We start from the raw sequence: 24,549 nt of genomic DNA on the forward strand, positions 1-24,549 counted from the left end.
AAAAATCATGCAATGAATATGCCAAATTTCACTTTGGTGGCATATGATACGCCAGTTCTTCCCATTCACTTAAACAGCGCATCTTTTATTTGTCATTTTATTTATTGGTTTCTCAATTTTTTTTGCTTTTTTACCATTTTTTGCTCTGGTTTAGGTTAGAACAACTTTTTGTTATATAAAAATCCCATCCTAACCAAAAACCCAATTCTAACCACAACTCCAAGCGACCATGGCTTAAATATAGACAAAACATGGAGAAACTTGTATATTAAATAACCTCCTTAAGCAAATCTCAAATCTAACCCTAAACCCAAGGGAAATGGTTTAAAATTGAGAAACCAATAAATAAATCAACAAAAAAGATGCGCTGTTTAATTGAATGGGAAGGACTGGCGTATCATATGCACACCAAAGTGGAATTTGGCGTATGTATTGCACGATTTTTACACTTCGTGCTATTTATACGCATCTACATGAGACTGGGTAGGTCCAGATAAAGCTAGATGTGGATTCGTCTGGTATTGATCTTGACTAGGACTCGATTTGGAGTCGGCTACAACAATGCAACCGTCCCTTAGCTGAAAGCATGATCAAAATCAACATATTTTGTAAACATACAATGAGTTACATAAATTCGCAGATCCTTCAGATTTTGTGTGCGCCTGTGTGTAACCTTCATGTTTGTATTAGTACAGACTAAAAGATGCTGGGTTATTTTGTTGGGTCAAAAAGGGACGAACACAGCAGCCGGGTTGAAATTAACCCAGAAAATGTTTATATTTGACCCAACAATGGGATGTAACAACCCAACATTTTGGTTTGAAACAACCCAGCATGAGTTAAATTACAACCCAGCAGGCTGGGTTTGTCCATTTTTTAACCAATGTTGGGTTGAAAATAACGTGCCTGTGAAACATACCAGCATAGTCCTTTTTTTTCTCAACCATGGGTTAAAAATAACACAGCATTTTAGAGTGTATAAAAAAAACTCTTTGTCAAATATCAATGTCAAAGTCTAGCCTTTTATTTGAAAAGCATGTTAAAGCATGTAATAACTGTGAGTGTTGTGGAATAAGTTTGTTCAATTTCCAATGCATGGAGACAGACATAAATTACAAATGACACAAATCCTGCAACCTTGAAATGGAGAAATGGCTTTTTCTGGCCTTCCATTTTTCCTTCCCACAAGTGTTTCTGTTTCTCCCTGCTGAAAAAACAATAAAACCATTACGGAAAATTCTAATGGTTTTATTGGGAATTTTATTGGTTCTAATGGAATTTGGCCCAAAACACACTACAGTGTATTGGTTTTTGTTGGTCTCTAATGGTATATATTGGTTCTATGTATTGGTTCTAATGGAATATGGCCCATAACACACTACAGTTTAGTGGTTTTAATGGTAAAAGCTAATGGTTCCTATTGGTATTTTAATGGAAATCATTAAGGTGGTAAATGGTTTTATTGTTTTTTTCAGCAGGGCTATTAAAGCATGTATTTAAAGCATGTCCATTTATAAAAATGTTAAACAAATAACATGTACACCGTTCATTAGTTCTCTATAGAGATTAGGGCTGGGCTGATACCACTTTTTCATGTCTGATACCGTTGTCGATACCACAACCTTGAGTATTTGTCAATACTGATACCAACGTATACCATTTTTTTTGGCCAATATCGATATGGTATATTGGCTCGGCCCACCCCTACTAGAGATGCACCGATATATTATCTGATAATCGGTATCTTCGAAAAAAGCACTTTTTCAGCTTAAAACGGCCAATGGTCATGGCAGATATATCCTGTCAATCAAATGTAAAGAAACATCTCTAGTTTAATGTTTAATATTAATGGTCATTATATGAATGATTTTGTGTGAATATGAATTGTTGCCATGCCTTCTCCTCCCTGCCTGAAATCCTGCTTACCAATGACGCAATAAGTAGGATTTAATGTAAAATATTACGAACAGAAAGGCCTGGTTTCACAGCACAAGGCTTAGCTAAATTTAGCTTAAGATATTTAAGCATATTTTATTAACAAAACATTACTTCAGTTGAGACAGCTCAAACATTTAGCCTTATGTGTGAAACCAGAAGGATAGGCTGTTTAGAAAAGTTGCGTTTACTTCATTTGTCTTTTACAGGCGGACACGGATGAAGAAAACAGAGGAAGATGCAACTCACAGCGCTTTTCGCGATCTCTTCTACACGACCAATCAGCACGCAAGAGAGCTCTGAGCATTGCCAGCGGCTCAAACAACCCTTCTGACTGTAAGGAAACCGTAAACCCTAGACGAACACACTTTGAAGAAACTGAGTGTGAGGGATACTTGTTGATCTTTCGCATGTAAATGCACTTTAAAGGAATAGTTCACCAAAAACAGAAAACTCACCTGCATGTCGTTCTAAACCTGTCATGTTTTTTAATATCGTAGCATGCAATATTTTTTGAAGAATGTTCACGGTGACACTTTGGTATGCAGCAACACTTTATAGTGATTTTTATATTGGGGGAAACCTTTCCTTTAACGAAATCCCCGCTTGCAACGTGTGCATAGAGAAGCAACGTGCAAAGGGGGTAAAACTTTTTTATTTAACAAAATCCCTGCTTGCAGCATTTGCATAGAGAAACAACGTGCAATATACAGCTTGAAATTTAGACTGATTTCTGCATTGTCTGTTTCTCTTTTGAACGTGGCAGCGATGGACGTGTGGAAGCAGAAGTGCATGGATTGGTGGTACGAGTTTGCGGAAACCTATCTGATCTGGGATTGCTCCCCCACATGGCTGAAGATCAAGGATATTGTCCACATGATTGTGATGGACCCTTTTGCAGACCTCTTCATCACTATTTGTATTGTGATAAACACAGTGTTTATGGCCATGGAGTATTATCCGATGAAAAACGATTTCGCAAACATCCTTTCTACTGGCAATCTAGTAAGTGCTGTTTAACAGGAAATTACAGTAAATTGGCTACAGCACATCTACCACAAGCATTAAACACATAATGAATAAGGATCTGATAAGCTATAGGTTAACTATAAACCCAATATAGTCTGGCTATGAGTAAACCATTTCTAGCCAAATAAACTTGAATTTGGTTAGATGTCGTATTGTGAGATGACTGATGCTCCATCATGTCAAAAGTAATTACAAGCTTTTTTGGTTTCATTTATTTTTTTGTTTTATTTATTTTTAAGCTATGCTTAGACGTCTATTATATTTTCAGTGACAGCCTAGATTTTGCCTTGATTAAGCCTAGACATCTTGTCTGTTTTTGGACGGCTATTAGACGTCTTTTAAATGCAAAATTGCTTGAAAATTTTTTTGACAACCTAGTTAAGGCGGTAGGGTTTCCCAGCTTAGGCGGGCCGCCCGAACTGCAAAGTGCTGCGGGAAACCCTGAAATAGATTTTAAGAGTCTTCAAATGTGACACTTTTTTAACAAAAACCAAACCAAAATGGGTCATAAGTGCTTACTGACATGCATTTAGGGTGTAATAAAAGTTTACATTATTAAATTGTTGTAATCGTCTACTTTCCCACAGGTGTTTATAGGCATCTTTACAGCAGAAATGATTTTAAAGATCATTGCTTTGGACCCATATACGTATTTTCAGGAAGGCTGGAATATCTTTGACAGCGTCATAGTCACTTTGAGTCTTCTGGAGCTTTCCCTTCAGAAAGTCTTGTCTGGAATGGGAATTCTGAGGCCGTTTCGGCTGGTAAGAGCGTCTTGATATCATTGTGACAAATCTGCAGGTGGCATTTTAAGGCATTGGACACAATGGCTATTTGAAAAGCTAGGCAGCATATAACATACACTGTAAAAAGATTCCGTAGAAATTACAGTATTACTGGCAGCTGGATGCCAGTAACTTACTGTAAATTGAAATTTCTGTTATTTAATGACAACAGTTTGTTCAAAGTTAAATGAACATTAAACATTAACAAGTCTTCGTTTTACAGAATAAAAATACGAAATAACAGCTTTATGCAAAGCATTCTGGGAACCAAAAATCATCATCAACCTTTTTCTGTTTTTTTCCTTCATATTTTGTTTTCCAGCATGCTTTGCTTGATGCTGTTATTTTAGTTTTATTCTGCAAAGATAAAGCCTTGCTAATGTTTAATGTTCATTTAACTTTTTAAAAACTGTTGCAGGTAATTAACATACATTTAAATCTACAGTAAGTTACTGGCAACCAGCTGCCAATAATACTGTAATTTCTACGAAATCTTTTTACAGTGTATGTTTTTTTGCCTATTTTTATTAGATATTAATTTAGTACTCTTATATCTTACTGGTTTCTCCTATACAACAGTGAGATTATTTGGAGATTTAAAGGATTATTCCACTTTTATATAAAAAAATCCTGATAATTTACTCACCCCCATATCATCCAAGATGTTTATGTTTTTTTTTCAGTCGAGAAGAAATATTTTTTTTTAGAAGAAAACATTAAATTTTTCTCCATTAAGTGGACTTTAGTGGACCTCAACATTTTACAGTTTCAATGCAGTTTAAAATTGCAACCGAGGCATACACACTGCAAAAAAATATTTTCAAGAAAAAATGTTCTTAGTATTTTTGTCTTGTTTTAAGTAAAAATATCTTAAAATTCTTAAATTAAGATGTTTTGATGAGCAAAACGACTCAAGAAAATAAGTCTAGTTTTTAGACCAAAAAGATCAAATTTAAGTAATTTTAATGCATAAAACAAGCAAAATCTGCTGTAGTAAAACTAATCTTTCTTTAGTTTTCAAGAAAAATTTTCAAGATTTTTTTGCTTACCCCATTGCCAGATTTTTTTGCTTGTTTTATGCACAAAATCACTTAAATTTGATATTGTTGGTCTAAAAACTAGACTTATTTTCTTGGGTCGTTTTGCTCATCAAGAAAAAGCATCTTATTTTAAAAATATTTAGATATTTTTACTGAAAACAGGACAAAAAGAATTTCTGAAACAAAAAAGACAAAAATACATTGTAAGAAAATATTTTTTGTAGTGTAAGGATCTTATCTAGCGAAACGATCATAATTTTTGTCAAAAAAGAAGAACTTTTTAAACACAACTTCTCGTCTTGCACTAGCTGTGTGATGCACCAGCCTGACCTTACGTATTACGTAATCATGACGAAAGGTCACGCATGACGTATGCGAAACTTAAGTCCAATTTATAGTCGTGCATAAGGTCTACGCCTTAGCTACGGCGGTTGTCCGTAGCCCCTGCGTAGTTCTGCATAACCTGACGTGCACCTCGACAAATGTTTAACAGCGCTTCAGTTCTACGCGAACCACAAGCGCTGTGATTGGTCCACTAGAACCCCTACCATCAGGTAAAAAAGTCAAAAAGTAAAAGAATAAAAGAAACGCAAAAGTATAAATGAAAACCGACTTGTAACCTATGCTGTTGCGTCTATGCCATAGGACCTACGCACAACTATAACAAGCCCTTAAGTCTTAACTCTTCTGTTTTTTAGATGTTTCACTGAGATCCAGATCTCAGTAGTGTTTATAACTTTGCCAAGAAACTCAACTCTTTTTGAAGAGCTAAAAAGAGCAAACTTTGAGCAATAAAATTCATCTCGGAAATGTAAAATCATTTTTATCCTGTTTGTTATCCCAGCTGAGGGTCTTTAAACTAGCAAAGTCCTGGCCGACTCTCAACATGCTGATCAAGATCATCGGCAACTCGCTTGGCGCCATGAGCAATCTGACACTGGTGCTGGCCATCATCGTCTTCATCTTCGCCGTTGTGGGCATGCAGCTGTTCGGGAAGAACTATGGCGACTGCGTGTGTAAGATTTCAGATGACTGCACCCTTCCACGCTGGCACATGAATGATTTTTTCCATTCGTTCCTGATCGTATTCAGGGTGCTGTGCGGCGAGTGGATCGAGACCATGTGGGATTGTATGCAGGTGGCAGGACAACCCATGTGCTTAATTGTGTTCATGATGGTCATGGTGATCGGAAATCTGGTGGTAAGTAGAGTATGGTCTGTTTTTAAATGATTTGATATGAATAAGGTCAAAGTGTGTGGGTATTATAGCTGGATCAACATTCATTTTGGCAATAAAAGCATTAACTGTGGTTGGTTTCCACCATGCTTGTGTTCCTTGTAGGTTTTGAATCTGTTCCTAGCTCTTCTGCTCAGCTCCTTCAGCGCTGACAACCTTACGGTCACAGGCGAGGAAGTTGAAAAAAACAACCTGCAGATAGCCGTCGGTCGAATCAAGAACGCGTTCGCTTTTGTTAAAGTGCGTCTGCACAGTTTCTTCTCGAGTGGCTGTGTGAAAAGGAGGAAGAAGAAAAGGAAATCGGTGCATGCAAACGACAGCAAGGAAGTGAACGATAATGCCAACCATACCGCGTTAGAACTGTTGCAAAAAACAACAGTAACAGACACTGCAAGTGAAACTGAGCTTATTATCAGCAACCCGAGCTTGACCATCAGTGTCCCGATAGCTGAAGAGGAGTCTGATTTTGAGTGCCTAAACACTGAGGACTTCAGCAGTCTCTCCTCGGACCTGGAGGAAGACAAAGAGGTATGATGTTTGAAGACCCAAATGCACACAAATTTACAAACCAAAGTTCACCACTAAATTAAATCACATGACATGTTGATTAATTGACAGAAAGGGACGGAAAGCTTTGAGTTTCTTTCTAAACTCCTAATTTTAACCCCCATTCCTGAAATCCCACTTAAAAATTTAACAAATACAGGATCATCACTATGATCACTGTCTTTATCAATGATGACAATTTGTTCCCAAAACAAACACTCGTTCATGGCATCACCACTTATGGGCGGAGTCCTGCCTTACTGGTCAAGGGGGGCTTCTGAGATTTGCGATACAGCGCTGGTCAAGTTTCTCTCGGGTCGAGGTAATTTGCGATAAGTGCATTGTGGATTACGTCAACACTTATGTAACCGGACCCTTTATGGGAGAGGTGTCAGAGTAGCAGTGAAATATCAGTCCCAAGATCCCATTATCTGCCATTTAAGGCCTAGTGTGAATGTTAGCCATCTTCTTTACTATCAGATACGAGTATTCCTTATGCTGGAAAACAGATAGGTGAAGCTGTGTGCTGTTATATTATGTCAGTCTGTCTTTTTGATCATTTATACCCTTCTACTTTGTCCTAGAACCACTGTTAATATGATACCTTTACTTTAAAGGCCTCATGAAATCAAAATTTCCTTTTTTTTCTTTTAGTAAAAATACATTAGGCTTATAAATGTATATAAACTGGTGTGGCCCAAAACGCACACAAAATGCTCAATTAGAAGATATAAGCATTCAAAACGTATAGTTTGGCATACGCCTTATTCATTCCACTGCCATGTTGATTCCAAAACGAGGCTGTGAGGGATAGACGTCCAGAGTGAGCGCTTTAACCTATTGTTTTGTACCGGGATGCTGGTCATTCAACCGTCAAAACAGAAAATACATCATTTTACAAATTTCCACAGGACAAGTACCTCAGAAATCATCGATTTGTTGAAATAAGAAGGGACATATGACCGAATTTGAGATGAGTATAGCGCATTGTGTACATAATATCTGTTTTGGATATTAGCCTGTTGGCTAATCGCTAATTTATAATGTTGTAAGCATTGTAATCAACACTAGCTTTTCCCCCAAGGTTGAATATTTTTCAAAATTTTTCTCTCGCACTGAGCGCGTAAAAAAACCCCAAGCACCGGCTTTTAGCATGTAAAAAAAAAACGCTAGCTGCTAGCTTTTTTAAAAAAAACACAGCGCTTCCATTGAAAACAATTGAAAACATACGCTGGCCGCGGGCGTAAAAGCTAGAGAAGTGAATACTGACCAGTGTCAGAATTCATTATGTAAGCTATATCAAGGATACAGCTAGCCTGGTTAGCCAGACCTACATCAAGATGTAAGGTCTGGCAACTCTTCACACAAACGGCTCAATGCAAGGGGCGGGATATAAGGTTGTCCCTCAAAATGCCTCTGCACGCAATAGGATAGCGCTATGACCAATCAGAGCAACGAAGAAGGTGACGTAGTTACCGTAACCAGTCGGCAAAACTCCAAACACATCTTTCTTGCTTAAAAAGGACTTCAGTAGGGTTATTTGCTCTTCTCTCAAAGAAAAACATAAGTCTAATTCCTCCAGAGTCGCGGCCAAAGCCGCTTCAAAAGAAAGCTGTTCGCCAGCAGCAGCAGCCATTCTTTGTTTTTAAGTAGGAACCGTTGCAGCTCTGTCGTCATCATGTTAAGCCCGCCCCACAGACGCTACACACGATGTGATTGGCCTGACCAAATTTTGGTTTTTGGAGCTGTTAAGTGTATTGTGAGTGCCTAGACTAAACCCTGGCAGCAAATATATTTTGCGGCCTCTAGGGTGCGTCTAGATTTCTAGGCTAGGATACAGCATCATGGGGGTGCATTTCTAGATATCGAAAGTCCCATCTGAGTCTTCTACACATCTCCTTAAATAACCAGAGAACAAAGCATATAGGAGTTTGGTACTGATTGGTTGTTGTAAAACTAAGGGCTGTCCTTAATTTGTATACAGTGGGTGATTGGTTTATGCTTAGAATGGGAGGTGTCTATCAACATTGAATGAAGTTTCACCTATACTTTAACATTGAATTCTGTTGTTATATGAGTGAGACCATTGTAACCACTTGCAATGAGGTATTTCAATATAAACAACTAAGAACAGTTTTAGATTCTTTGTGTATGAAGAATGTGGCATTTCATATACAGTTTGCTTTGAGAGAATGAAAATACAAATGTATGACACCCTAAGGTGTGATCTTTGAAAACCAAATGGGCTCTCGGTAGGAAGTCCACTGTGAATTGTGGAGAGTTGTTTTCCCGGGCTCACATGGCGAACTCATGCTGTGTCCTTTGGGGAGGGGCTATCTTAATTCAGGAAATTGTCTTACAATGGAATTTTTTTTTTTAAGATGCTACACATTCAGACCAATTGGATCATTGGATGCTAGAGGCCACAAACAAACCATTGCATTGTGGTATATATCGATAAAGCAAAATAGCCCAGTTTCTAAGCAAATAGTAGGGATGTCCCGATCTCCACTAATAATACGTGGCCGATCACATTTCTGAATCGGATAGCCGATCCAATTACAGCTATTTCATGTACTACGGCTTTTGATCAGTAAGTTCTTATCGATCTAAAATCACTGTTAGTTTGAGTCGTTTATAACATGCATTTGAAAAAGCAACACTCGTCAAAAATAATTATTAAACATATTCTTTATTATCATGAAAATACCTGAAAAGATTTGAAGAACAGCAATATAAATATATCCTTTAGCCATTTCATGGAGCTTCGTGTCATCACAGTTGCGTGTGTATTGTTCTTTGTCTATAGCGCATTTTGAGTTTCTGCACGAGAACGCCCCCTGGCTTTTGGATGTAGTGGCATTTCACCATAATTCATTGAGAAACATAGCACGCATTATTGGCCCATCGATCGAAGCATCCCTAGCAAATAGGGAAGGGAAGTTTCCATTTACTCTATGTAACTGTGGGTTTACACCAGACGCGAGTTCAACAATTTGTGCAGGTCGATTACATACAAAGTCAATGCAAAGACGCGATCAGACGTGTCCTCGCATGGGGCGATGCGAATGACGCAATATGGGCGGTGCGTTTGCCGTGAAAACACGCGCTATTCACCTCGAGCGCGTTGAAATATTCAACTCGAGCGAAAAATTCGCATGACACAAAGTTAAATCCTGTGAGTAATCTAGAGCGAATAACAAGATGCCACGCGTTTGGTGTGTATGTAGCATAAGAATGGCTAAAAGGGGAAATCCAGGCTTTTTTTAACACTTGTAGAATGTACTTAACAAACTTGCGTTTTAATATCAGAAAACAAAAATGTACTAGAGGAATTTATTTACTGTGTATTTAGGTCAAAAAAAGCAAGACTTGTCAGATACTGCGATAGTCCCTACACCCGAGGATGTCAATTTTAGGTGTAGTCTAGATTACCAAAACATCTAAGCTCATGAAGTGAGTTAAGCCAAGTCTCATACAGTATCTCTGGCTTGTTGAACGACCCAGCCAAAATGATCGACTCTATCACTGTTATCCCCTCGACGACCGGAGACGTTGCCTTAGTAACGTGTTGTGCATCTGTGCTTCTTTTGCAGAAGCTAAGTGACATAAGCTCCTCTGAGGGTAGCACAGTGGACCTCAGGCACCCTGGACATGTAACACAAGACGGAGAAGTTTCTGTAGACTTTGACAAGGAGGAATCTACAGACCCAGATGCTTGTTTTACAGCCGGTGAGGCATTAATAATTTGCTATTATGCAAAGGAAGTATAAAAGTGATTGTGTAAAAAGTATTCCTCTAACTTAAAAAGAAAGTATGATAGAGCCAAAAAGCATTAGTTTGTGCCCTGCTAACACAATACCATAGTACCTTTTGTAAGTGAAGATTCCCCCGAGTAAATCAATTTGAATATTGTAAGCTGTGTGGTTGTGCAGGGTGTGTCCGGAGGTGTCCGTGCTGCCAGGTGAATGTTGACAAGGGCTTCTGGAAGACCTGGTGGACGCTGAGACAGGCTTGCTACAACATAGTAGAGCATAGCTGGTTCGAGACATTCATCGTCTTTATGATCCTGCTCAGCAGTGGGGCACTGGTAAGGGACATTTTACAATGTTAAAATAGTTTATTGTGTTTTATTGACATTTAAAGTCCATGTAAAGTCATTTCATATAACATTATAAATGTTAGAAAAGTATTGTTGACACACGTTACAAAGTCTGTAAACTATGTAGTATGAATCGTGGAATTAAAGCGTTAAACAGTTTTTCCACATTTCTGTCTTCAGGATTATTTGGGCGGGGCTAAAACAATCATAGCCCCGCCCCTAACACAATGCCAGTCCATACAGGTTGTAGCAATATTTGAAAGTTAAAGAAAAACACTACAGTTTTTCAATATTGTATGATCTTCTTACCTCAACTTAGATGAATTAATACATACCTATCTTTTTCAGTGCATACACTTTTAATCTTTTTTCAGCGCTTCTTGAATGTGTTAGCATTTAGCCTAGCCCCATTCATTCCTATGGCTCCAAACAAAAGCTTTATTTTGTGCCACCACACTTTCTCGTGTAACTACTCATGTAACAGTCTTTAAATAGGGGGGTCATTCTACAAAAAAGTTGGAAATGCTTGTCCCTTGCTTTTGCAGACCCCTTAATAATTTAATTTGACCCAATAATCCCATAATGATATATATTTAATAAATATAGACTGTCCTTAAAATGATGAGAGAGTTTATTTATTTAATTTTAATTTTTTCATTTTTTAACCTTTTTTTAAATGTCTGGTCCTGAAAATTGCCCTGTCCCTTTGATCATATCTAAGAATTTTGAGATAAGATTTTTGGATGTCATTAGTGTTACTCTTTTTGATAGCTGGGAAGATCTTTACATAAAAATACATTATACTGAATATTATGTGATTGTTACATCTTTGATGAAATAGCACATGGCTAATGGTAGCCATTTTGTTAAAATGTTTTTTTTTTCTGTAAATTGTCATTGGCGTTACCGTCATTGGTGTTACCATCATTGGTGTTACTTCTCTAATGAGTATTTCCTAAGCACTATTCCTTTAACTGACCAACATAAAAGCATAAAAACAAAACAAGATGGAAAAATGTTGAAGTTTGTAAGTTTTATCATATTCATCATTATCTATTATTATATTCTCATTTTGTCAGGTATTGAAGATACAACGTCATGGATTTTTTATTAAAATGTATTAAAAAGTTAAACATAGATTAAGCTCCCCGTTTTGCTGATTCATAGATTTGACAAGTTAATTAATGCTATTAAAGAAGTTTTGGGCATTTCCATCAGCCGAATTCCACCTTTTCTGTAGAACGACCCAGGGAAAACATGGAAGTGTTTGGTGGCTTCTAAATTCATCCCTGTTTGGAGCCATAGGAATGAATGGGGCTAGGCTAAATGCTAACACATTCACAAGGCGCTGTACAAAGATTAAGTGCACGCATTGAAAAAAGAAAGGTTTGCATTAATTCATCTAATTTAAGGTAAGAACATAGTAAAATATTGAAAAACAGTGGTGTTTTCCTTTAGGAGACGGCAGCGTTCCCACGAGTGGGTATGGCTTCAGCGCTGACAGCGGACACGCCCCCAGCATTCCAGAGCAAAAAAATGCAGCCTGTTTTTCCAAGATTTTAATAACTAATTTTATTTATTTGGTGTTTTTAATCATTTAAATATGGCTGTGTGGTAAATGACACATTATTCAGTGGTTTCACAAACTGAGAACAAATTTAATATCGGACTTTACACAGACTTAAAGCTGCAATCGGTAGCTTAATTTGGATAAAAGTAAACAAAAATCCTTATTTTACCACGATGCACCACAGTAAGCCTATAATAACAATTTATAATTTGAGCCGACTAGAATGTCAGTTTAAAAATGTATTTGACTTTAACACATGTAAAGAAAATGCAAGTTTTATGTTTTAAACAGAGATGGCGATAGAGAGGCAAAACATATTTTAAACATGAATAGCATTAATTTTTAATCGAAATGTGTCTTTAATAAAGATGATTATGAAGTGTAAACTCTCTATTGTTGTAATGCATACTGTATCAGTGTAAAATTTTCTGTGTTTTGCAGGCCTTTGAGGACATTTATCTCGACTCAAGAAAAACTGTAAAGATCATACTGGAATATGCGGATAAGGTTTTCACGTACATCTTTATTCTTGAGATGCTGTTGAAGTGGGTCGCGTATGGATTTGCCAAATACTTCACCAACGCCTGGTGCTGGTTGGACTTTATTATTGTTGATGTAGGTGCTATTTTTCATAAATTTGATGTCATCCGTCAATTATGTCTTACAGGAGCAAAAGTAAACATGTTGTTGGTATTGCACAGTGAAAAAATATATCAGATCTGAATGGCATGGGGGTTAAAGAGATTTTTTAAAGTGAACTGTTCCTTAAAAGTTACATTTAACAAGTAAAATTTTTTGCGAACATGCAAAGACAACACTGTAAATTAATGCAGAATAAGTAAAAATGTGTCCTTGACTCGCGTGTATATTGCAATCTTCACAGCGATGCCATAGCATTGAAAAAACTTTTTTTTATCTAAAAAAAACTTCATTCACTACAAAAAATATTTTGTGAAACAAAAAGCTACTTTGGGTATTAACAGTTCTTTAATTGTATCTTGAAGCATCTTTATTTAAAAAAATATGTGTGAGCTGAGAGCAAACGACAAAAAAGTAGTTTTTTTGTGTTTATTGTTTTTGGGTTCTGTGTGTGAGAGAGATTATGTTATACAGAAATCGAGTGAATTATTGACTTTCCCATTTCTACATTAGACAAGACACTGTCCCAGGAGAAACCACAATGAGGAAGATCACATATGCCAGCTTTTCTCCTAATAACCTCTGTGTTTGTGTTTAGGTTTCTCTGGTCAGTCTGGTGGCCAACGCCCTGGAGTACTCAGAGTTGAGTGCCATCAAATCTCTCCGAACACTGAGAGCCTTCAGACCTCTCCGAGCTCTCTCACGCTTTGAGGGAATGAGGGTAAGACATCTCATAATGTAGACAGTAATGTTAAAAGCACTGCCGGATTATACAGGACCTTGTTGAAGATTGTTTGAATGTGGTTTCAAAAACACTGCATATGAAAATACCTCAAATAAAGTCTTTAGAAAATATATATAAAATAATGGAATATTCTGTGATGTATATACATTTTCTACTTAACCTCTGCATGCATATGATTGCTAGATAGGGCTTAACATTGTTATATGTTGTGGTAAAATTACCTAAAATATTAATAACAAGCTTAGCAGTGGGGTGCAAATTCAAAATATGTGTTCGGAACTTCAGAGTGTCATACGTTTTGTTCGTGTTTTCAAAATATGTGTTTGTTGCGTCATGTGAACCATGTGCATCACGTGTTTTGTCAAAATAAGTGCCTGCACACGTGTTTATGGTAAAAGAGACGCTCACATTCACAAAATACACGCAAGACACTCCATTAACAATAAACTCTGATTACGCATGAGATTATGCGAGTAGTAATATGCGCTATAAACGGGACGCCAACGCGTGTTTGCTTATCACATACATAATGCGCAGCAGCACAAAATCGCTTTTAAATATGAAAGATTGAAATGTAAAATATTATTATTGAGTCTCTTGGACATAAATGAGGACCGATTATGAGACATAAGAAAGGCATAAAGAGCTGCTTCACCTGTAGCCTGGTAAGTAATTAAATGCTTTGCTTTAAACAAATGCATCTGTTTTACAACTGTTTTTTAAATGCTACCCTAAGGATTTATTGTATATGATGACACTGTACCTGTGGATATGGTGAGATGAGAACCGTTTTTAAGTAATGCTTTTTAAAAATCCCATGGCGCTGTCCGAGTGCTGAAACGCTTCGGCTTTTGTAAATTCTTTATCTCGTGTTTGTATTTTTAGAATACAAACCTTTTCTTGCATATTTGCAAATTATTTTATGAGATTACAATGATTATGTAGGATATCAATACATTTCAAGCAATTAAAAGCCTGCTATTTGTACTTCTATGACTGAAAGAAAAAGGCTTTTAAAGGTTTTAATCCAAAAAATAAAAATTTAAATAAAAATGAAAACAACAAAAAATTTTAACATTATTCTTAAACTGGGGGTCTTCTTCCTCCTCTTAGTTTTTCAGTTTACAAAGTCCGTCATCTTAATAGGGATTAGAAATAGCGCCAGCGCAACTGGCTTTTAAAGGGGATGAGAGCTGAGACTCTCATTGGTTTATTGCACATTATGCCCAAAACACACCCATTACTCATTAGGTGAATATGAACAACCCTTTTTGACCGTGCGCTCAATGCACAAACCATTTTTCCTGTCGTCAAATTAGCAAAAGTGGCATTGGACACGCCCATTTAGACAATGCGCTTAGATCATTAAAATAGGGCCCATGATCTCTTGACGTGCAGAACACATATTTTTAAAAAAGGAACCACACACATGACGGGCTTCATACATGTTGTGACCAACTTCGCATCGAGCGCCCTCGAAAAAATATGTCACCGGCCGCCACTGATAACAAAGATGGTGCATCTTTCATATATAACCATACAATATATCAAATAAAAGAATAGACGCTCTGATTAAAAAAAACTTTTGTTATCTTTTTATTACCTCTTAAATATGGGTAAGTTTCTTCAAAAATACAAAAGTTTTACTGGTTTTGGTCAGTGAATACTTAAATCTTTTATAAGCATAAAATGCAGCATAAGCATTTTATATGCATCAATCTAAAAATACAAAAAAACAACAATATGATCTGGATGACGCCTAAATTGTAAAACAAGAATAAGTTTAGAAACTGTTGCTGTTAAAAATCTTAATGGGTAAATCAAATCATTGTTATGGTCAAACAAAACCATTGTAAATACACTGAAAAAATTATTCATTCAATTTACTAAATTTTTTAAGATGTGAATTTTTTAAGTGGTCGCAATCAATTTATTTAGGCTACATTTAAACAAAAATAATGAGAAAAACAAAACAAAAAAATCTTTGTTTAAATGTAGCTTAAATAAATTGATTGCGACCACTTACCTTAAAAAATTAAGTAAACTGAATGAATATTTTTTTTCAGTGTATACAGTACAGTATAGTCAATATATTTAGTTTATCACCCAACCCGTATGTTTGAATGGTCTAAAGCAAGTGAGCTTTTTATTACCCTGATTTAACTCTTATTTATTTATAATTCAACTAAGCTGTAAACAAAGCGTGTGATGATTATGTTCATGTTTATTTTTCTGGACACAGGTGGTCGTGAACGCTCTTCTGGGTGCCATCCCCTCCATTATAAACGTCCTGCTGGTGTGTCTCATATTCTGGCTGATTTTTAGCATCGTGGGTGTCAACTTCTTCGCCGGAAAGTTTTTTGAGTGTGTAAACAGTACCACAAACGAACGGCTGCCTCTTTCAATGGTCAACAATGACACGCAATGTGAACAGATGTTCAATGAAACCCGCTGGAAAAATCTGAAGATTAACTTTGACAACGTAGGAAACGGATATCTGGCCCTGCTGCAGGTGGTGGGTGCAATATATTTCATCTATGAAAGCACACATTTATGATGATGTCTATGTTTGTTTTTATATTCAAACAATTCCAAATGATCCTAATAACCGTTTTGATAGTGACATGTACTCACCCGAGTGTCCTTCAAACCCCTATAGTAAACTGTGCGGTTTGCATACACTTTTTCAACAGATTGTGAAATAATTAATTTAATTTTTTTATTAACAAACCGGTTCGTATGTTATGTAATGATGCTTTTGCATTCTTTTGGTTGGCACCATCCACTCTGATTGTAAAAAAACACAAAAGTCTATTTCCCAGCCAAAAAAAAAAAAAAAAATGAAGGTGTTTGAATGACATTGGGATGAGTACATAATGACAAAATGTTGTTTAGGATTTACTTGACATTAATATTTTGTTTTGTTTCAAGGCCACGTTTAAAGGCTGGATGCCCATTATGTATGCCGCTGTAGACTCCCGTGGTGTAAGTGTTTTTTGTTGACCTCAATCAATTAACATTCATTTTAGTTTAGCACAAATGTATTGTTTTTTTACAAAGGTTGATATTTCATGTAATCATATTGATTTATGTTGTTCCTACAGCAACATGAGCAGCCGAAATACGAAGTGAATCTGTATATGTATGTGTATTTTGTCATCTTCATCATCCTTGGAGCTTTCTTCACATTAAACCTCTTCATTGGTGTCATTATTGACAACTTCAACCAGCAGAAGAAAAAGATAAGTATCAATGAAAGCATTAAGTCAAAGCCAGTAGCTTGTGATATCTCGATTTCCATTTTTTGTTTCCATGTTTTCTTGTGTGCACATAGCTCTATAAAAGCATTGGTTTTATAAAAGATGTCTGAATGTATCTGTTGTCTGTATGTGGGTATGTCTGTTGACCAGATGTGGGCGTGTCTGTTAACTAACTGTTGGCGTGTCTGTTGCACCTATATTGGCATGTGAGTTGACTGTTTGTGGCCATGTCTGTTGACCGAATGTGGGCGTACTGTTGACCGGATGTGGTCGTGTCTGTTGACAGGATGTGGGTGTTTTTGTTGACCTTATATGGTCATGTCTGTTGACCAGATGTGGGCATGTCTGTTGCCCGGATGGGGGCGTGTCTGTTGGCAGGATATTGGCGTGTCTGGTGACCGGATATTGGCGTGTATGTTGACCAGATATGGTTGTGTCTGTTGACCAAATATGGGCGTGTCTGTTGACTGGTTGTGGGTATTTTTGTTGACTGAATTAGGACGTGTCTGTTGACAGAATGTGGGCGTGTCTGTTGACCGGATGTGGGCGTGTCCATTAACCGAATGTGGGCGTGTCTGTTGCCCGGATATGGGTGTGTCTGTTGCCAGGATATTGCCGTGTCTGTTGACCAGATATTGGCGTGAATGTTGACCAGATATGGTCGTGTCTGTTGACCAAATGTGGCCATGTCTGTTGACTGGATGTGGGTGTTTTTGTTGCCTGTATGTGGCTGTGTCTGTTGACCGAATGTGGGCGTGCCTGTTGACTGGATGTGTGTGTTATTGTTGCCTGAATGTGGCTGTGTCTGTTGACCGAATGTGGGCCTGTCTGTTGACTGGATGTGGGCGTGTCTGTTGACCGGATGTGGGTGTATTTGTTGACTAGATGTGGGCGTAGTGTTGCCCCGGATATGGGCGTGTCTTTTGCCAGGATATTGACCTGTCTGTTGACCGGATATTGGCGTGTATGTTGACCAGATATGGTCGTGTCTGTTGACCAAATGTGGGCGTGTCTGTTGACTGGATGTGGATGTTTTTGTTGACTAAATGTGGCAGTGTCTGTTGACCGAATGTGGGCGTGTCTGTTGCCCGGATATGGGCATGTGCATTATCCGGATGTGGGCATGTCCGTTAACCGGATGTGGGCATGTCTGTTGCCAGGATATTGGCGTGTCTGTTGACCGGATATTGGCGTGTATGTTAACCGGATATGGTCATGTCTGTTGACCAAATGTGGGGGCGCGTCTGTTGACTGGATGTGGGTGTTTTTGTTGACTGAATGTGGCTGTGTCTGTTGACAAGATGTGGGCTTTCTGTTGACCGGATATGGGCATGTGTTTTTGTTGACCGGATATGGTCATGTCTGTTGACTGGATGTGGGCAAGTCTTTTGACTGGATGTGTGTGTGTTGATTGGATGTGGGTGTTTTTGTTGACCGGATGTGGGCTTGTTTGTTGACCTGGGGCATATACTATGAAGGTAGCTGAACAAACTCGGGGTTACAGGATTGGTTTTGAGTTGACAAAACCAAACCGATGCAATCAGGCTTTATTGGTCCCATGAAGCGGGTTATCAACTTTCTCTGTCAACTCAGGCTTTGATCTTTAGGCTATGATTACTCCACCTGCGCGTGCACATAAAAGAGTGACGTCGGCACAAACAACCGGAATAGAAAAGAGAGAGAGCACGTACGAGCAGTGTATTTTTTTAGCGGAGGAGCATGAGTTAATTATACATAAGTATGAAGATAAAAAAAATTCAAGAGCGAAATAATACTGCCTCTGCTCTTTTTAATATAACATGTACATAAACATACTTCATTGTATAATATATTTAGGTAGGCTACTCAAAGTGACATATGCTTTTATTAAATTAATGTACACTGCGCATGGTTCGACAAACCGTGTTTTCCCCACCGACCGCATACAAGTATATACCACTTGCAAAAAAGCGCAACGCAATACACATCATTTACGGTACAGTAAGGCACGGATTCAACGTGATACATTTCTTATGTGAGGCTAGAAGTTTGCAAAGATAAGAGATTCCTTCCCTGGAAATTTCATACAAATAACTGGGCAAGGGAAAACTAAAAACTTTCTCCACGAGGTGGTCTTCTAACAATTTGCGCCGAGACCCCTACTTCTTTCTGCTTTGGATGTTTAAGATTAAGACCCTCACCCTCCTTTTTTTCTTAGTTTTTTCCTCTTTTTTATTTAAATGCGGTATCAACACTGAAAATAGTGATTGTTAAATATGCCTTAATGTTTGTATTTGAATATGTTAAATAAAAAAATACAAATAAATTACATTTTGCGCGGATACGCTGTGTAGTAATTACGTCAGCTATATATTTCTTTGCTCGCAGCTGATTGGTCAAACTGCTCAGAACTTGAATCCAGAACACAACCTTCCCCAGGGCAGGTTAGCCGTGCAGCGTAAGATACCATGGCGACGAACACCGATTAAAGCCGCGCTACTTTCATGGTACCTAAAACCCAGGGTTGGCACAAATTAATCTTAAACTTTCCTGGCTATCCACTTAAACCGGCTTCATGGTATAGGCCCCTGATGTGGCTGTGTCTGTTGACCAGATATGGGCATGTGTTTTTGTTGACCGGATGATGTCATGTCTGTTGACTGGATGTGGGCGTGTCTGTTGACAGGATGTGGGTGTTTTTGTTGACCGTATATGGTCGTGTCTGTTGACTGGATGTAGGTGTGTCTGTTGACTGGATATGGGTGTGTCTGTTGACAGGATGTGGGTGTTTTTGTTGACCGTATATGGTCGTGTCTGTTGACTGGATGTGGGTGTGTCTGTTGACAGGATGTGGGTGTTTTTGTTGACCGTATATGGTCGTGTCTGTTGACTGGATATGGGTGTGTCTGTTGTCTTTAAGTGGTTGTGTTTGTTGACTAGGTGTGAGAATGACAGGTGACTGAATGTACTAGTGACAATAAAGCAGTGGTTGTCAACTCCAGTCCTCGGGCCCCCCTCCCAGAACATTTTAGATGTCTCCATATATAGAACACCTGATTCAGTTCCACTGCAATTGAGAACCACTGCATTAAAGCAACAGATGGAAGTTCCAATTCTGAGATTTATGTTATCTTTTACCTTCAATTTTTACTGTGACTGTTTTATGATTTTTTTAAGTGATTTATTATTATCAGAAAATTCTACATTAAAATAATTGTGGTTAACTATAAGGTGTCCAGTCTGTTTACTCCAAAATAATTTTTTTATTTGTTTATTTACTTTGGAGGTCAGGATATTTTCATGACAGAAGAGCAAAAGAAATATTACAATGCTATGAAGAAGCTTGGCTCCAAGAAACCTCAAAAACCCATACCACGACCAGCTGTAAGCAATCTTATTTCTTTCTATGTTCAAAAATATCTTACGATTAGCACATTTTCCAACTGATCGACCTTCTCATTTATTACAGAACAAGATTCAGGGATTTATCTTTGACCTTGTGACCAATCAGGCCTTTGACATTTTCATCATGGTACTTATATGCCTCAACATGGTCACCATGATGGTGGAAACCGATAATCAGTCAAACGAGATGGAAAGCGTACTGTACTGGATCAATCTTGGCTTCATAGTGCTGTTTACCGGCGAATGTGTGCTGAAGATGTTCTCTCTACGACATTACTTCTTTACCGTTGGCTGGAATGTGTTCGACTTCATCGTGGTCATTCTGTCTATAGTTGGTAAGTAAAATGTAGTCACTTAATAAAAGAGGAAACAAAGCATTTTAAACATTACAAAGCATTTTAATCAACAACCAAAAATGATTCCTTTGCAGGAATGTGCCTCTCAAATGTCATTGAGAAATACTTTGTCTCGCCGACCTTGTTTCGCGTAATTCGCCTCGCCCGGATCGGTCGCGTATTACGTCTCATCAAAGGTGCCAAGGGAATACGGACCCTTTTGTTCGCTTTGATGATGTCACTTCCAGCCCTTTTCAACATCGGACTTCTGCTCTTCCTCGTCATGTTCATCTACGCCATCTTCGGCATGTCAAGCTTCGCATACGTCAAGAAAACAGATGGCATCGATGAAATGTTCAACTTCGAGACGTTCGGCAACAGCATGCTGTGTTTGTTTCAGATAACGACGTCGGCGGGCTGGGACGGTCTTCTGGCGCCGATGCTCAACACCGGAGAACCCGACTGCGACCCGAAGAAAACCTTTATTGGCAGCAACGTTAAGGGCGACTGCGGAAACCCTGCCGTCGGCATTTTCTTCTTCGTCAGCTATGTCATTATATGTTTCCTGATCGTGGTGAACATGTACATCGCTGTGATCTTGGAGAACTTCAGCGTGGCCACCGAGGAGAGCGCCGAACCTTTAAGCGAAGACGACTTTGACCGATTTTACGAGGTTTGGGAAAAATTCGACCCTAAAGCTACGCAGTTCGTGGAGTACTGCAATTTGTCCGAATTCGCCGACACACTCGATCCTCCTCTGCGTATTCCCAAACCCAACAGACTGCAACTGATATCCATGGATTTACCAATGGTGAGTGGAGAACGAATCCACTGTCTGGATATTTTATTCGCTTTCACCAAACGTGTTCTCGGCGAAGGGGGTGAAATGGACGTCCTTCGTGGACAAATGGAAGAACGCTTCATGGCCTCCAACCCCTCCAAGGTTTCTTACGAGCCCATCACAACGACCCTACGCAGAAAACATGAGGATATGTCAGCCGCCGTGATCCAGAGAGCCTTCAGGACGCACAAAATCAGGCGTTGCATGAAGAAGGGCAGTAATACGCTCAGAGAGATCAAACACCAAAATGGAAAAGTCCCGAGAAAAGAGTCTGTAGTCAACGAGAATTTTAACGATGTTGCCGTTTCGGAAAATTCCGACTTGACACCTTCCACGTCCTCTCCGCCGTCGTATGACAGCACGGCACCGGACGGCAAAAACAAATACGAGAAGGATAAGCGTGAGAGAGAAGTAGAAGGTAAGGACAACGCAGGGAAGAACGACTGACATTGACGTTTCGTTGACGACAACAATTGTTTACAACTTTTCAAGGTTATCTGTAATGGCAGTCATCGGCGTGCATCGGCATGTTGTTGCCGTTCTGCCTGAGCATACTTGAACTTTGTGCCTATTCTGGAGCTGTGAGTAACTGAGTTAGGCAGTGACGCTGCTAGGTTAACCGTTTCACTCGCTGGCTAAATGTGGCAATGGACCAAATGCTGTTGATAAAGCCTGTTTTGGTCTGTCTAGTGTGCTGTGCGTTTCAGGGTTACACCCAGTGTCTTGCATTTTTATGACATTTCTTGTACAATCTGTGTTTTTTGAAAGAATTTAGTTTGTTTGATTTTTCAAAGTCTGCACGATGATCTGAATATGTTGCATTTTCTAGGGTCGGCCAAAATACGAATATTTTATATTTAATTGGTATTTGAATTGAATCAACTACATCACCACACAAGATGTTTAATTGACTTAATACAATAGATTAAGAAATTTAGATATAAAATACATAACTATATTATCAGTGGTGTATAAAGACCTTACACAATGAACTGTATTGTTTTTATTTCCTTAAAATGAGACGTTTTTATCTCCATACACCGCGGGTCCCCTTACATGGAAGTCACCATTTTGCGCCGTCATGTTTTTACGGTAGCCCTAAATGGACAAACTGCTCTACAGAGTGTGTTTCGTCACTACGATGTCTCGGACAACGACATGTCTGTCCTGTGGCGCTATCGTAGCTTCTCTATGCGTTTCGAAAGGGAGGGACTGAGCCGTTGGTTGCAATTCACAGTCTTAATGCTAGATGCCGCTATAATCTACACAATGGACATTTTTCTAAAAATACCCCATATGCTGTGTGTGTGTCATGTTTGTTGCTAATTCGCACTGAATATATTTCGGATTGTAATTTTACTTAGCAATTTTGCGTCCCGTTCGCTACCTCAATTCAAAATTAGTTTCAATTCAGGAAGTTAGCATTCCTACACCTTTATTTCTGGATGTCGTTGTTTCAAATGTTTTCCTACAGACCAGAGGTTGTGCTTGTTGGTTTTCAGTAGAAATGTAATTGCATGAAAGACTTTTCCCGACTTGGAATTTCAGAATGGCTGACTGCCTCTCAGGTGTCTCTTAACATGAAGAAAGCCATTCGTTTACGTGCCTTCCCTACATTTGAAACGGCAAACGCTCTCTATCCTGTGAGAACTGTGCAGTTTATAATTTTAGTCGTTTCTCTGCCGTCTCACTTTAAGAGGGTTTGCTCGTGCAAAAGCTTTAATGTAAATTATTCCCAAAATGTATGTAGTGTCCTTGCTTTATATGTTAAAGCCAATAGTTTGTTGGCCTTTATGTCTTTGTGATTTTTAAAATATTTTGTAGGGATATGCAATCTGTTGCATCATTTCTATACGTCATACACCATGAATTATAATCTATATAGAGAATGTGAACGGTTGCAAGATTTATGCATCTCCATCGAGCTACAATACAAATGACCAAAAACAGGACTGAAATTATATGGGAAATGTAACCATTGTGATCGTTTATGCTGAAATGTTATTGTCAAATATTACTATTTGATTTGTATTATGCATTTTTGTTTTTACAGATAACATTGTAAGAAATGCGCGTTTGTAGTGTTTTGGTTTACTGTGTGAAGAAAGGAGCAAAACTCAATGCAATTCTAGTTTTATACATTTCTGTTATCAAGTGACTGTCGTTTTGTTCGGCGTACAGATCGATCTTTATGATGTCAGAAGACTCGAGTTATAACCGAGTACACAGTTGGTCACGATCACAAGACATTTCTGCGTTTGTTTACATTTTTATAGCTATGGATTTTATCACTTTTGTTTCAAAGAGACTGGGTTCCTTTAAGGAGTCTTAAACACTGTATATTTGCTCCATGTGAATGTGTCCATGTCATGTATTGAGAAAATGAATTATAGGTATATTATGAATTTATATCAAGCAAATATCAAATTAGCATACGACGGAAGTCAGTAGCTTTTTTATGCATCATGCTTGTAGTCTGTGAGTTAAACTGCATGCAAGATATTGCTATAGGTCTGCTCTTCAAGCCAGAATAATAAACTCATCATCACATACCTCATACCTGATTTTTCTTGTGCCGTTTGATTGAGAGATAGAAAAAAAAGTGCAATTTGAATATCTTTCTCCGTCACATTTAACGATTACATCCTTTTGCAGGAATTTCTGAAATATCATGGAATTTTAAGGTCTTCAAAACATTGAACGTTTGGGAATTTTATATATTTTTGTCCAAGTCATAGAATATCAGGGATTTTAGTTTGTCGCTTTAAATTTTTGTTGCAATTTACCGAAATGTAATCCAATTGTTACATTGTAATGTAAGGAATGCCGTTTCCAGGTCCAGGGCTCCATGATTTGAAAATCAAATTTTTATCAAATCTGGTGTACACTATATTATCCAGGCTCACCTCATCCCGAACATACGTCATTTAAAGTCAGGGAATTTGACATTTGGCTTGAGTTGTAAACCTGCATTTGAAATGAGCAGTGCTGTCTTTTATGGGTGCAATAATGCAAAAAACAGGTCGCTTTTCTGTAGCTGAAGCATGCACAAGTACATATGCCATAAAGTCAGTTCGTAAACACATATCAGTGTTACTGAG

At 38.1% G+C, this 24,549-nt stretch overlaps 1 protein-coding gene across 1 annotated transcript in view; it reads left to right on the top strand.

Moving 5' to 3' along the window:
- scn1laa (sodium channel, voltage-gated, type I-like, alpha) overlaps positions 1–24,549 on the top strand; it is a 56,251-nt gene extending 31,702 nt beyond the window's left edge. Inside the window, exons 13-27 of the mRNA XM_065252333.2 lie at positions 2,145–2,271; positions 2,702–2,940; positions 3,552–3,728; positions 5,634–5,990; positions 6,132–6,554; positions 10,169–10,304; positions 10,508–10,662; positions 12,686–12,859; positions 13,482–13,604; positions 15,871–16,143; positions 16,560–16,613; positions 16,733–16,870; positions 20,147–20,251; positions 20,337–20,607; positions 20,703–24,549. Of these exons, the coding sequence (XP_065108405.1) occupies positions 2,145–2,271; positions 2,702–2,940; positions 3,552–3,728; positions 5,634–5,990; positions 6,132–6,554; positions 10,169–10,304; positions 10,508–10,662; positions 12,686–12,859; positions 13,482–13,604; positions 15,871–16,143; positions 16,560–16,613; positions 16,733–16,870; positions 20,147–20,251; positions 20,337–20,607; positions 20,703–21,895 (3,945 nt within the window). The 3' untranslated portion in view covers positions 21,896–24,549. The remainder of the gene's footprint in view (positions 1–2,144; positions 2,272–2,701; positions 2,941–3,551; positions 3,729–5,633; positions 5,991–6,131; positions 6,555–10,168; positions 10,305–10,507; positions 10,663–12,685; positions 12,860–13,481; positions 13,605–15,870; positions 16,144–16,559; positions 16,614–16,732; positions 16,871–20,146; positions 20,252–20,336; positions 20,608–20,702) is intronic.

Source organism: Paramisgurnus dabryanus, chromosome 15 (assembly GCF_030506205.2).
Source record: "Paramisgurnus dabryanus chromosome 15, PD_genome_1.1, whole genome shotgun sequence".
Taxonomy (NCBI): domain Eukaryota; kingdom Metazoa; phylum Chordata; class Actinopteri; order Cypriniformes; family Cobitidae; genus Paramisgurnus; species Paramisgurnus dabryanus.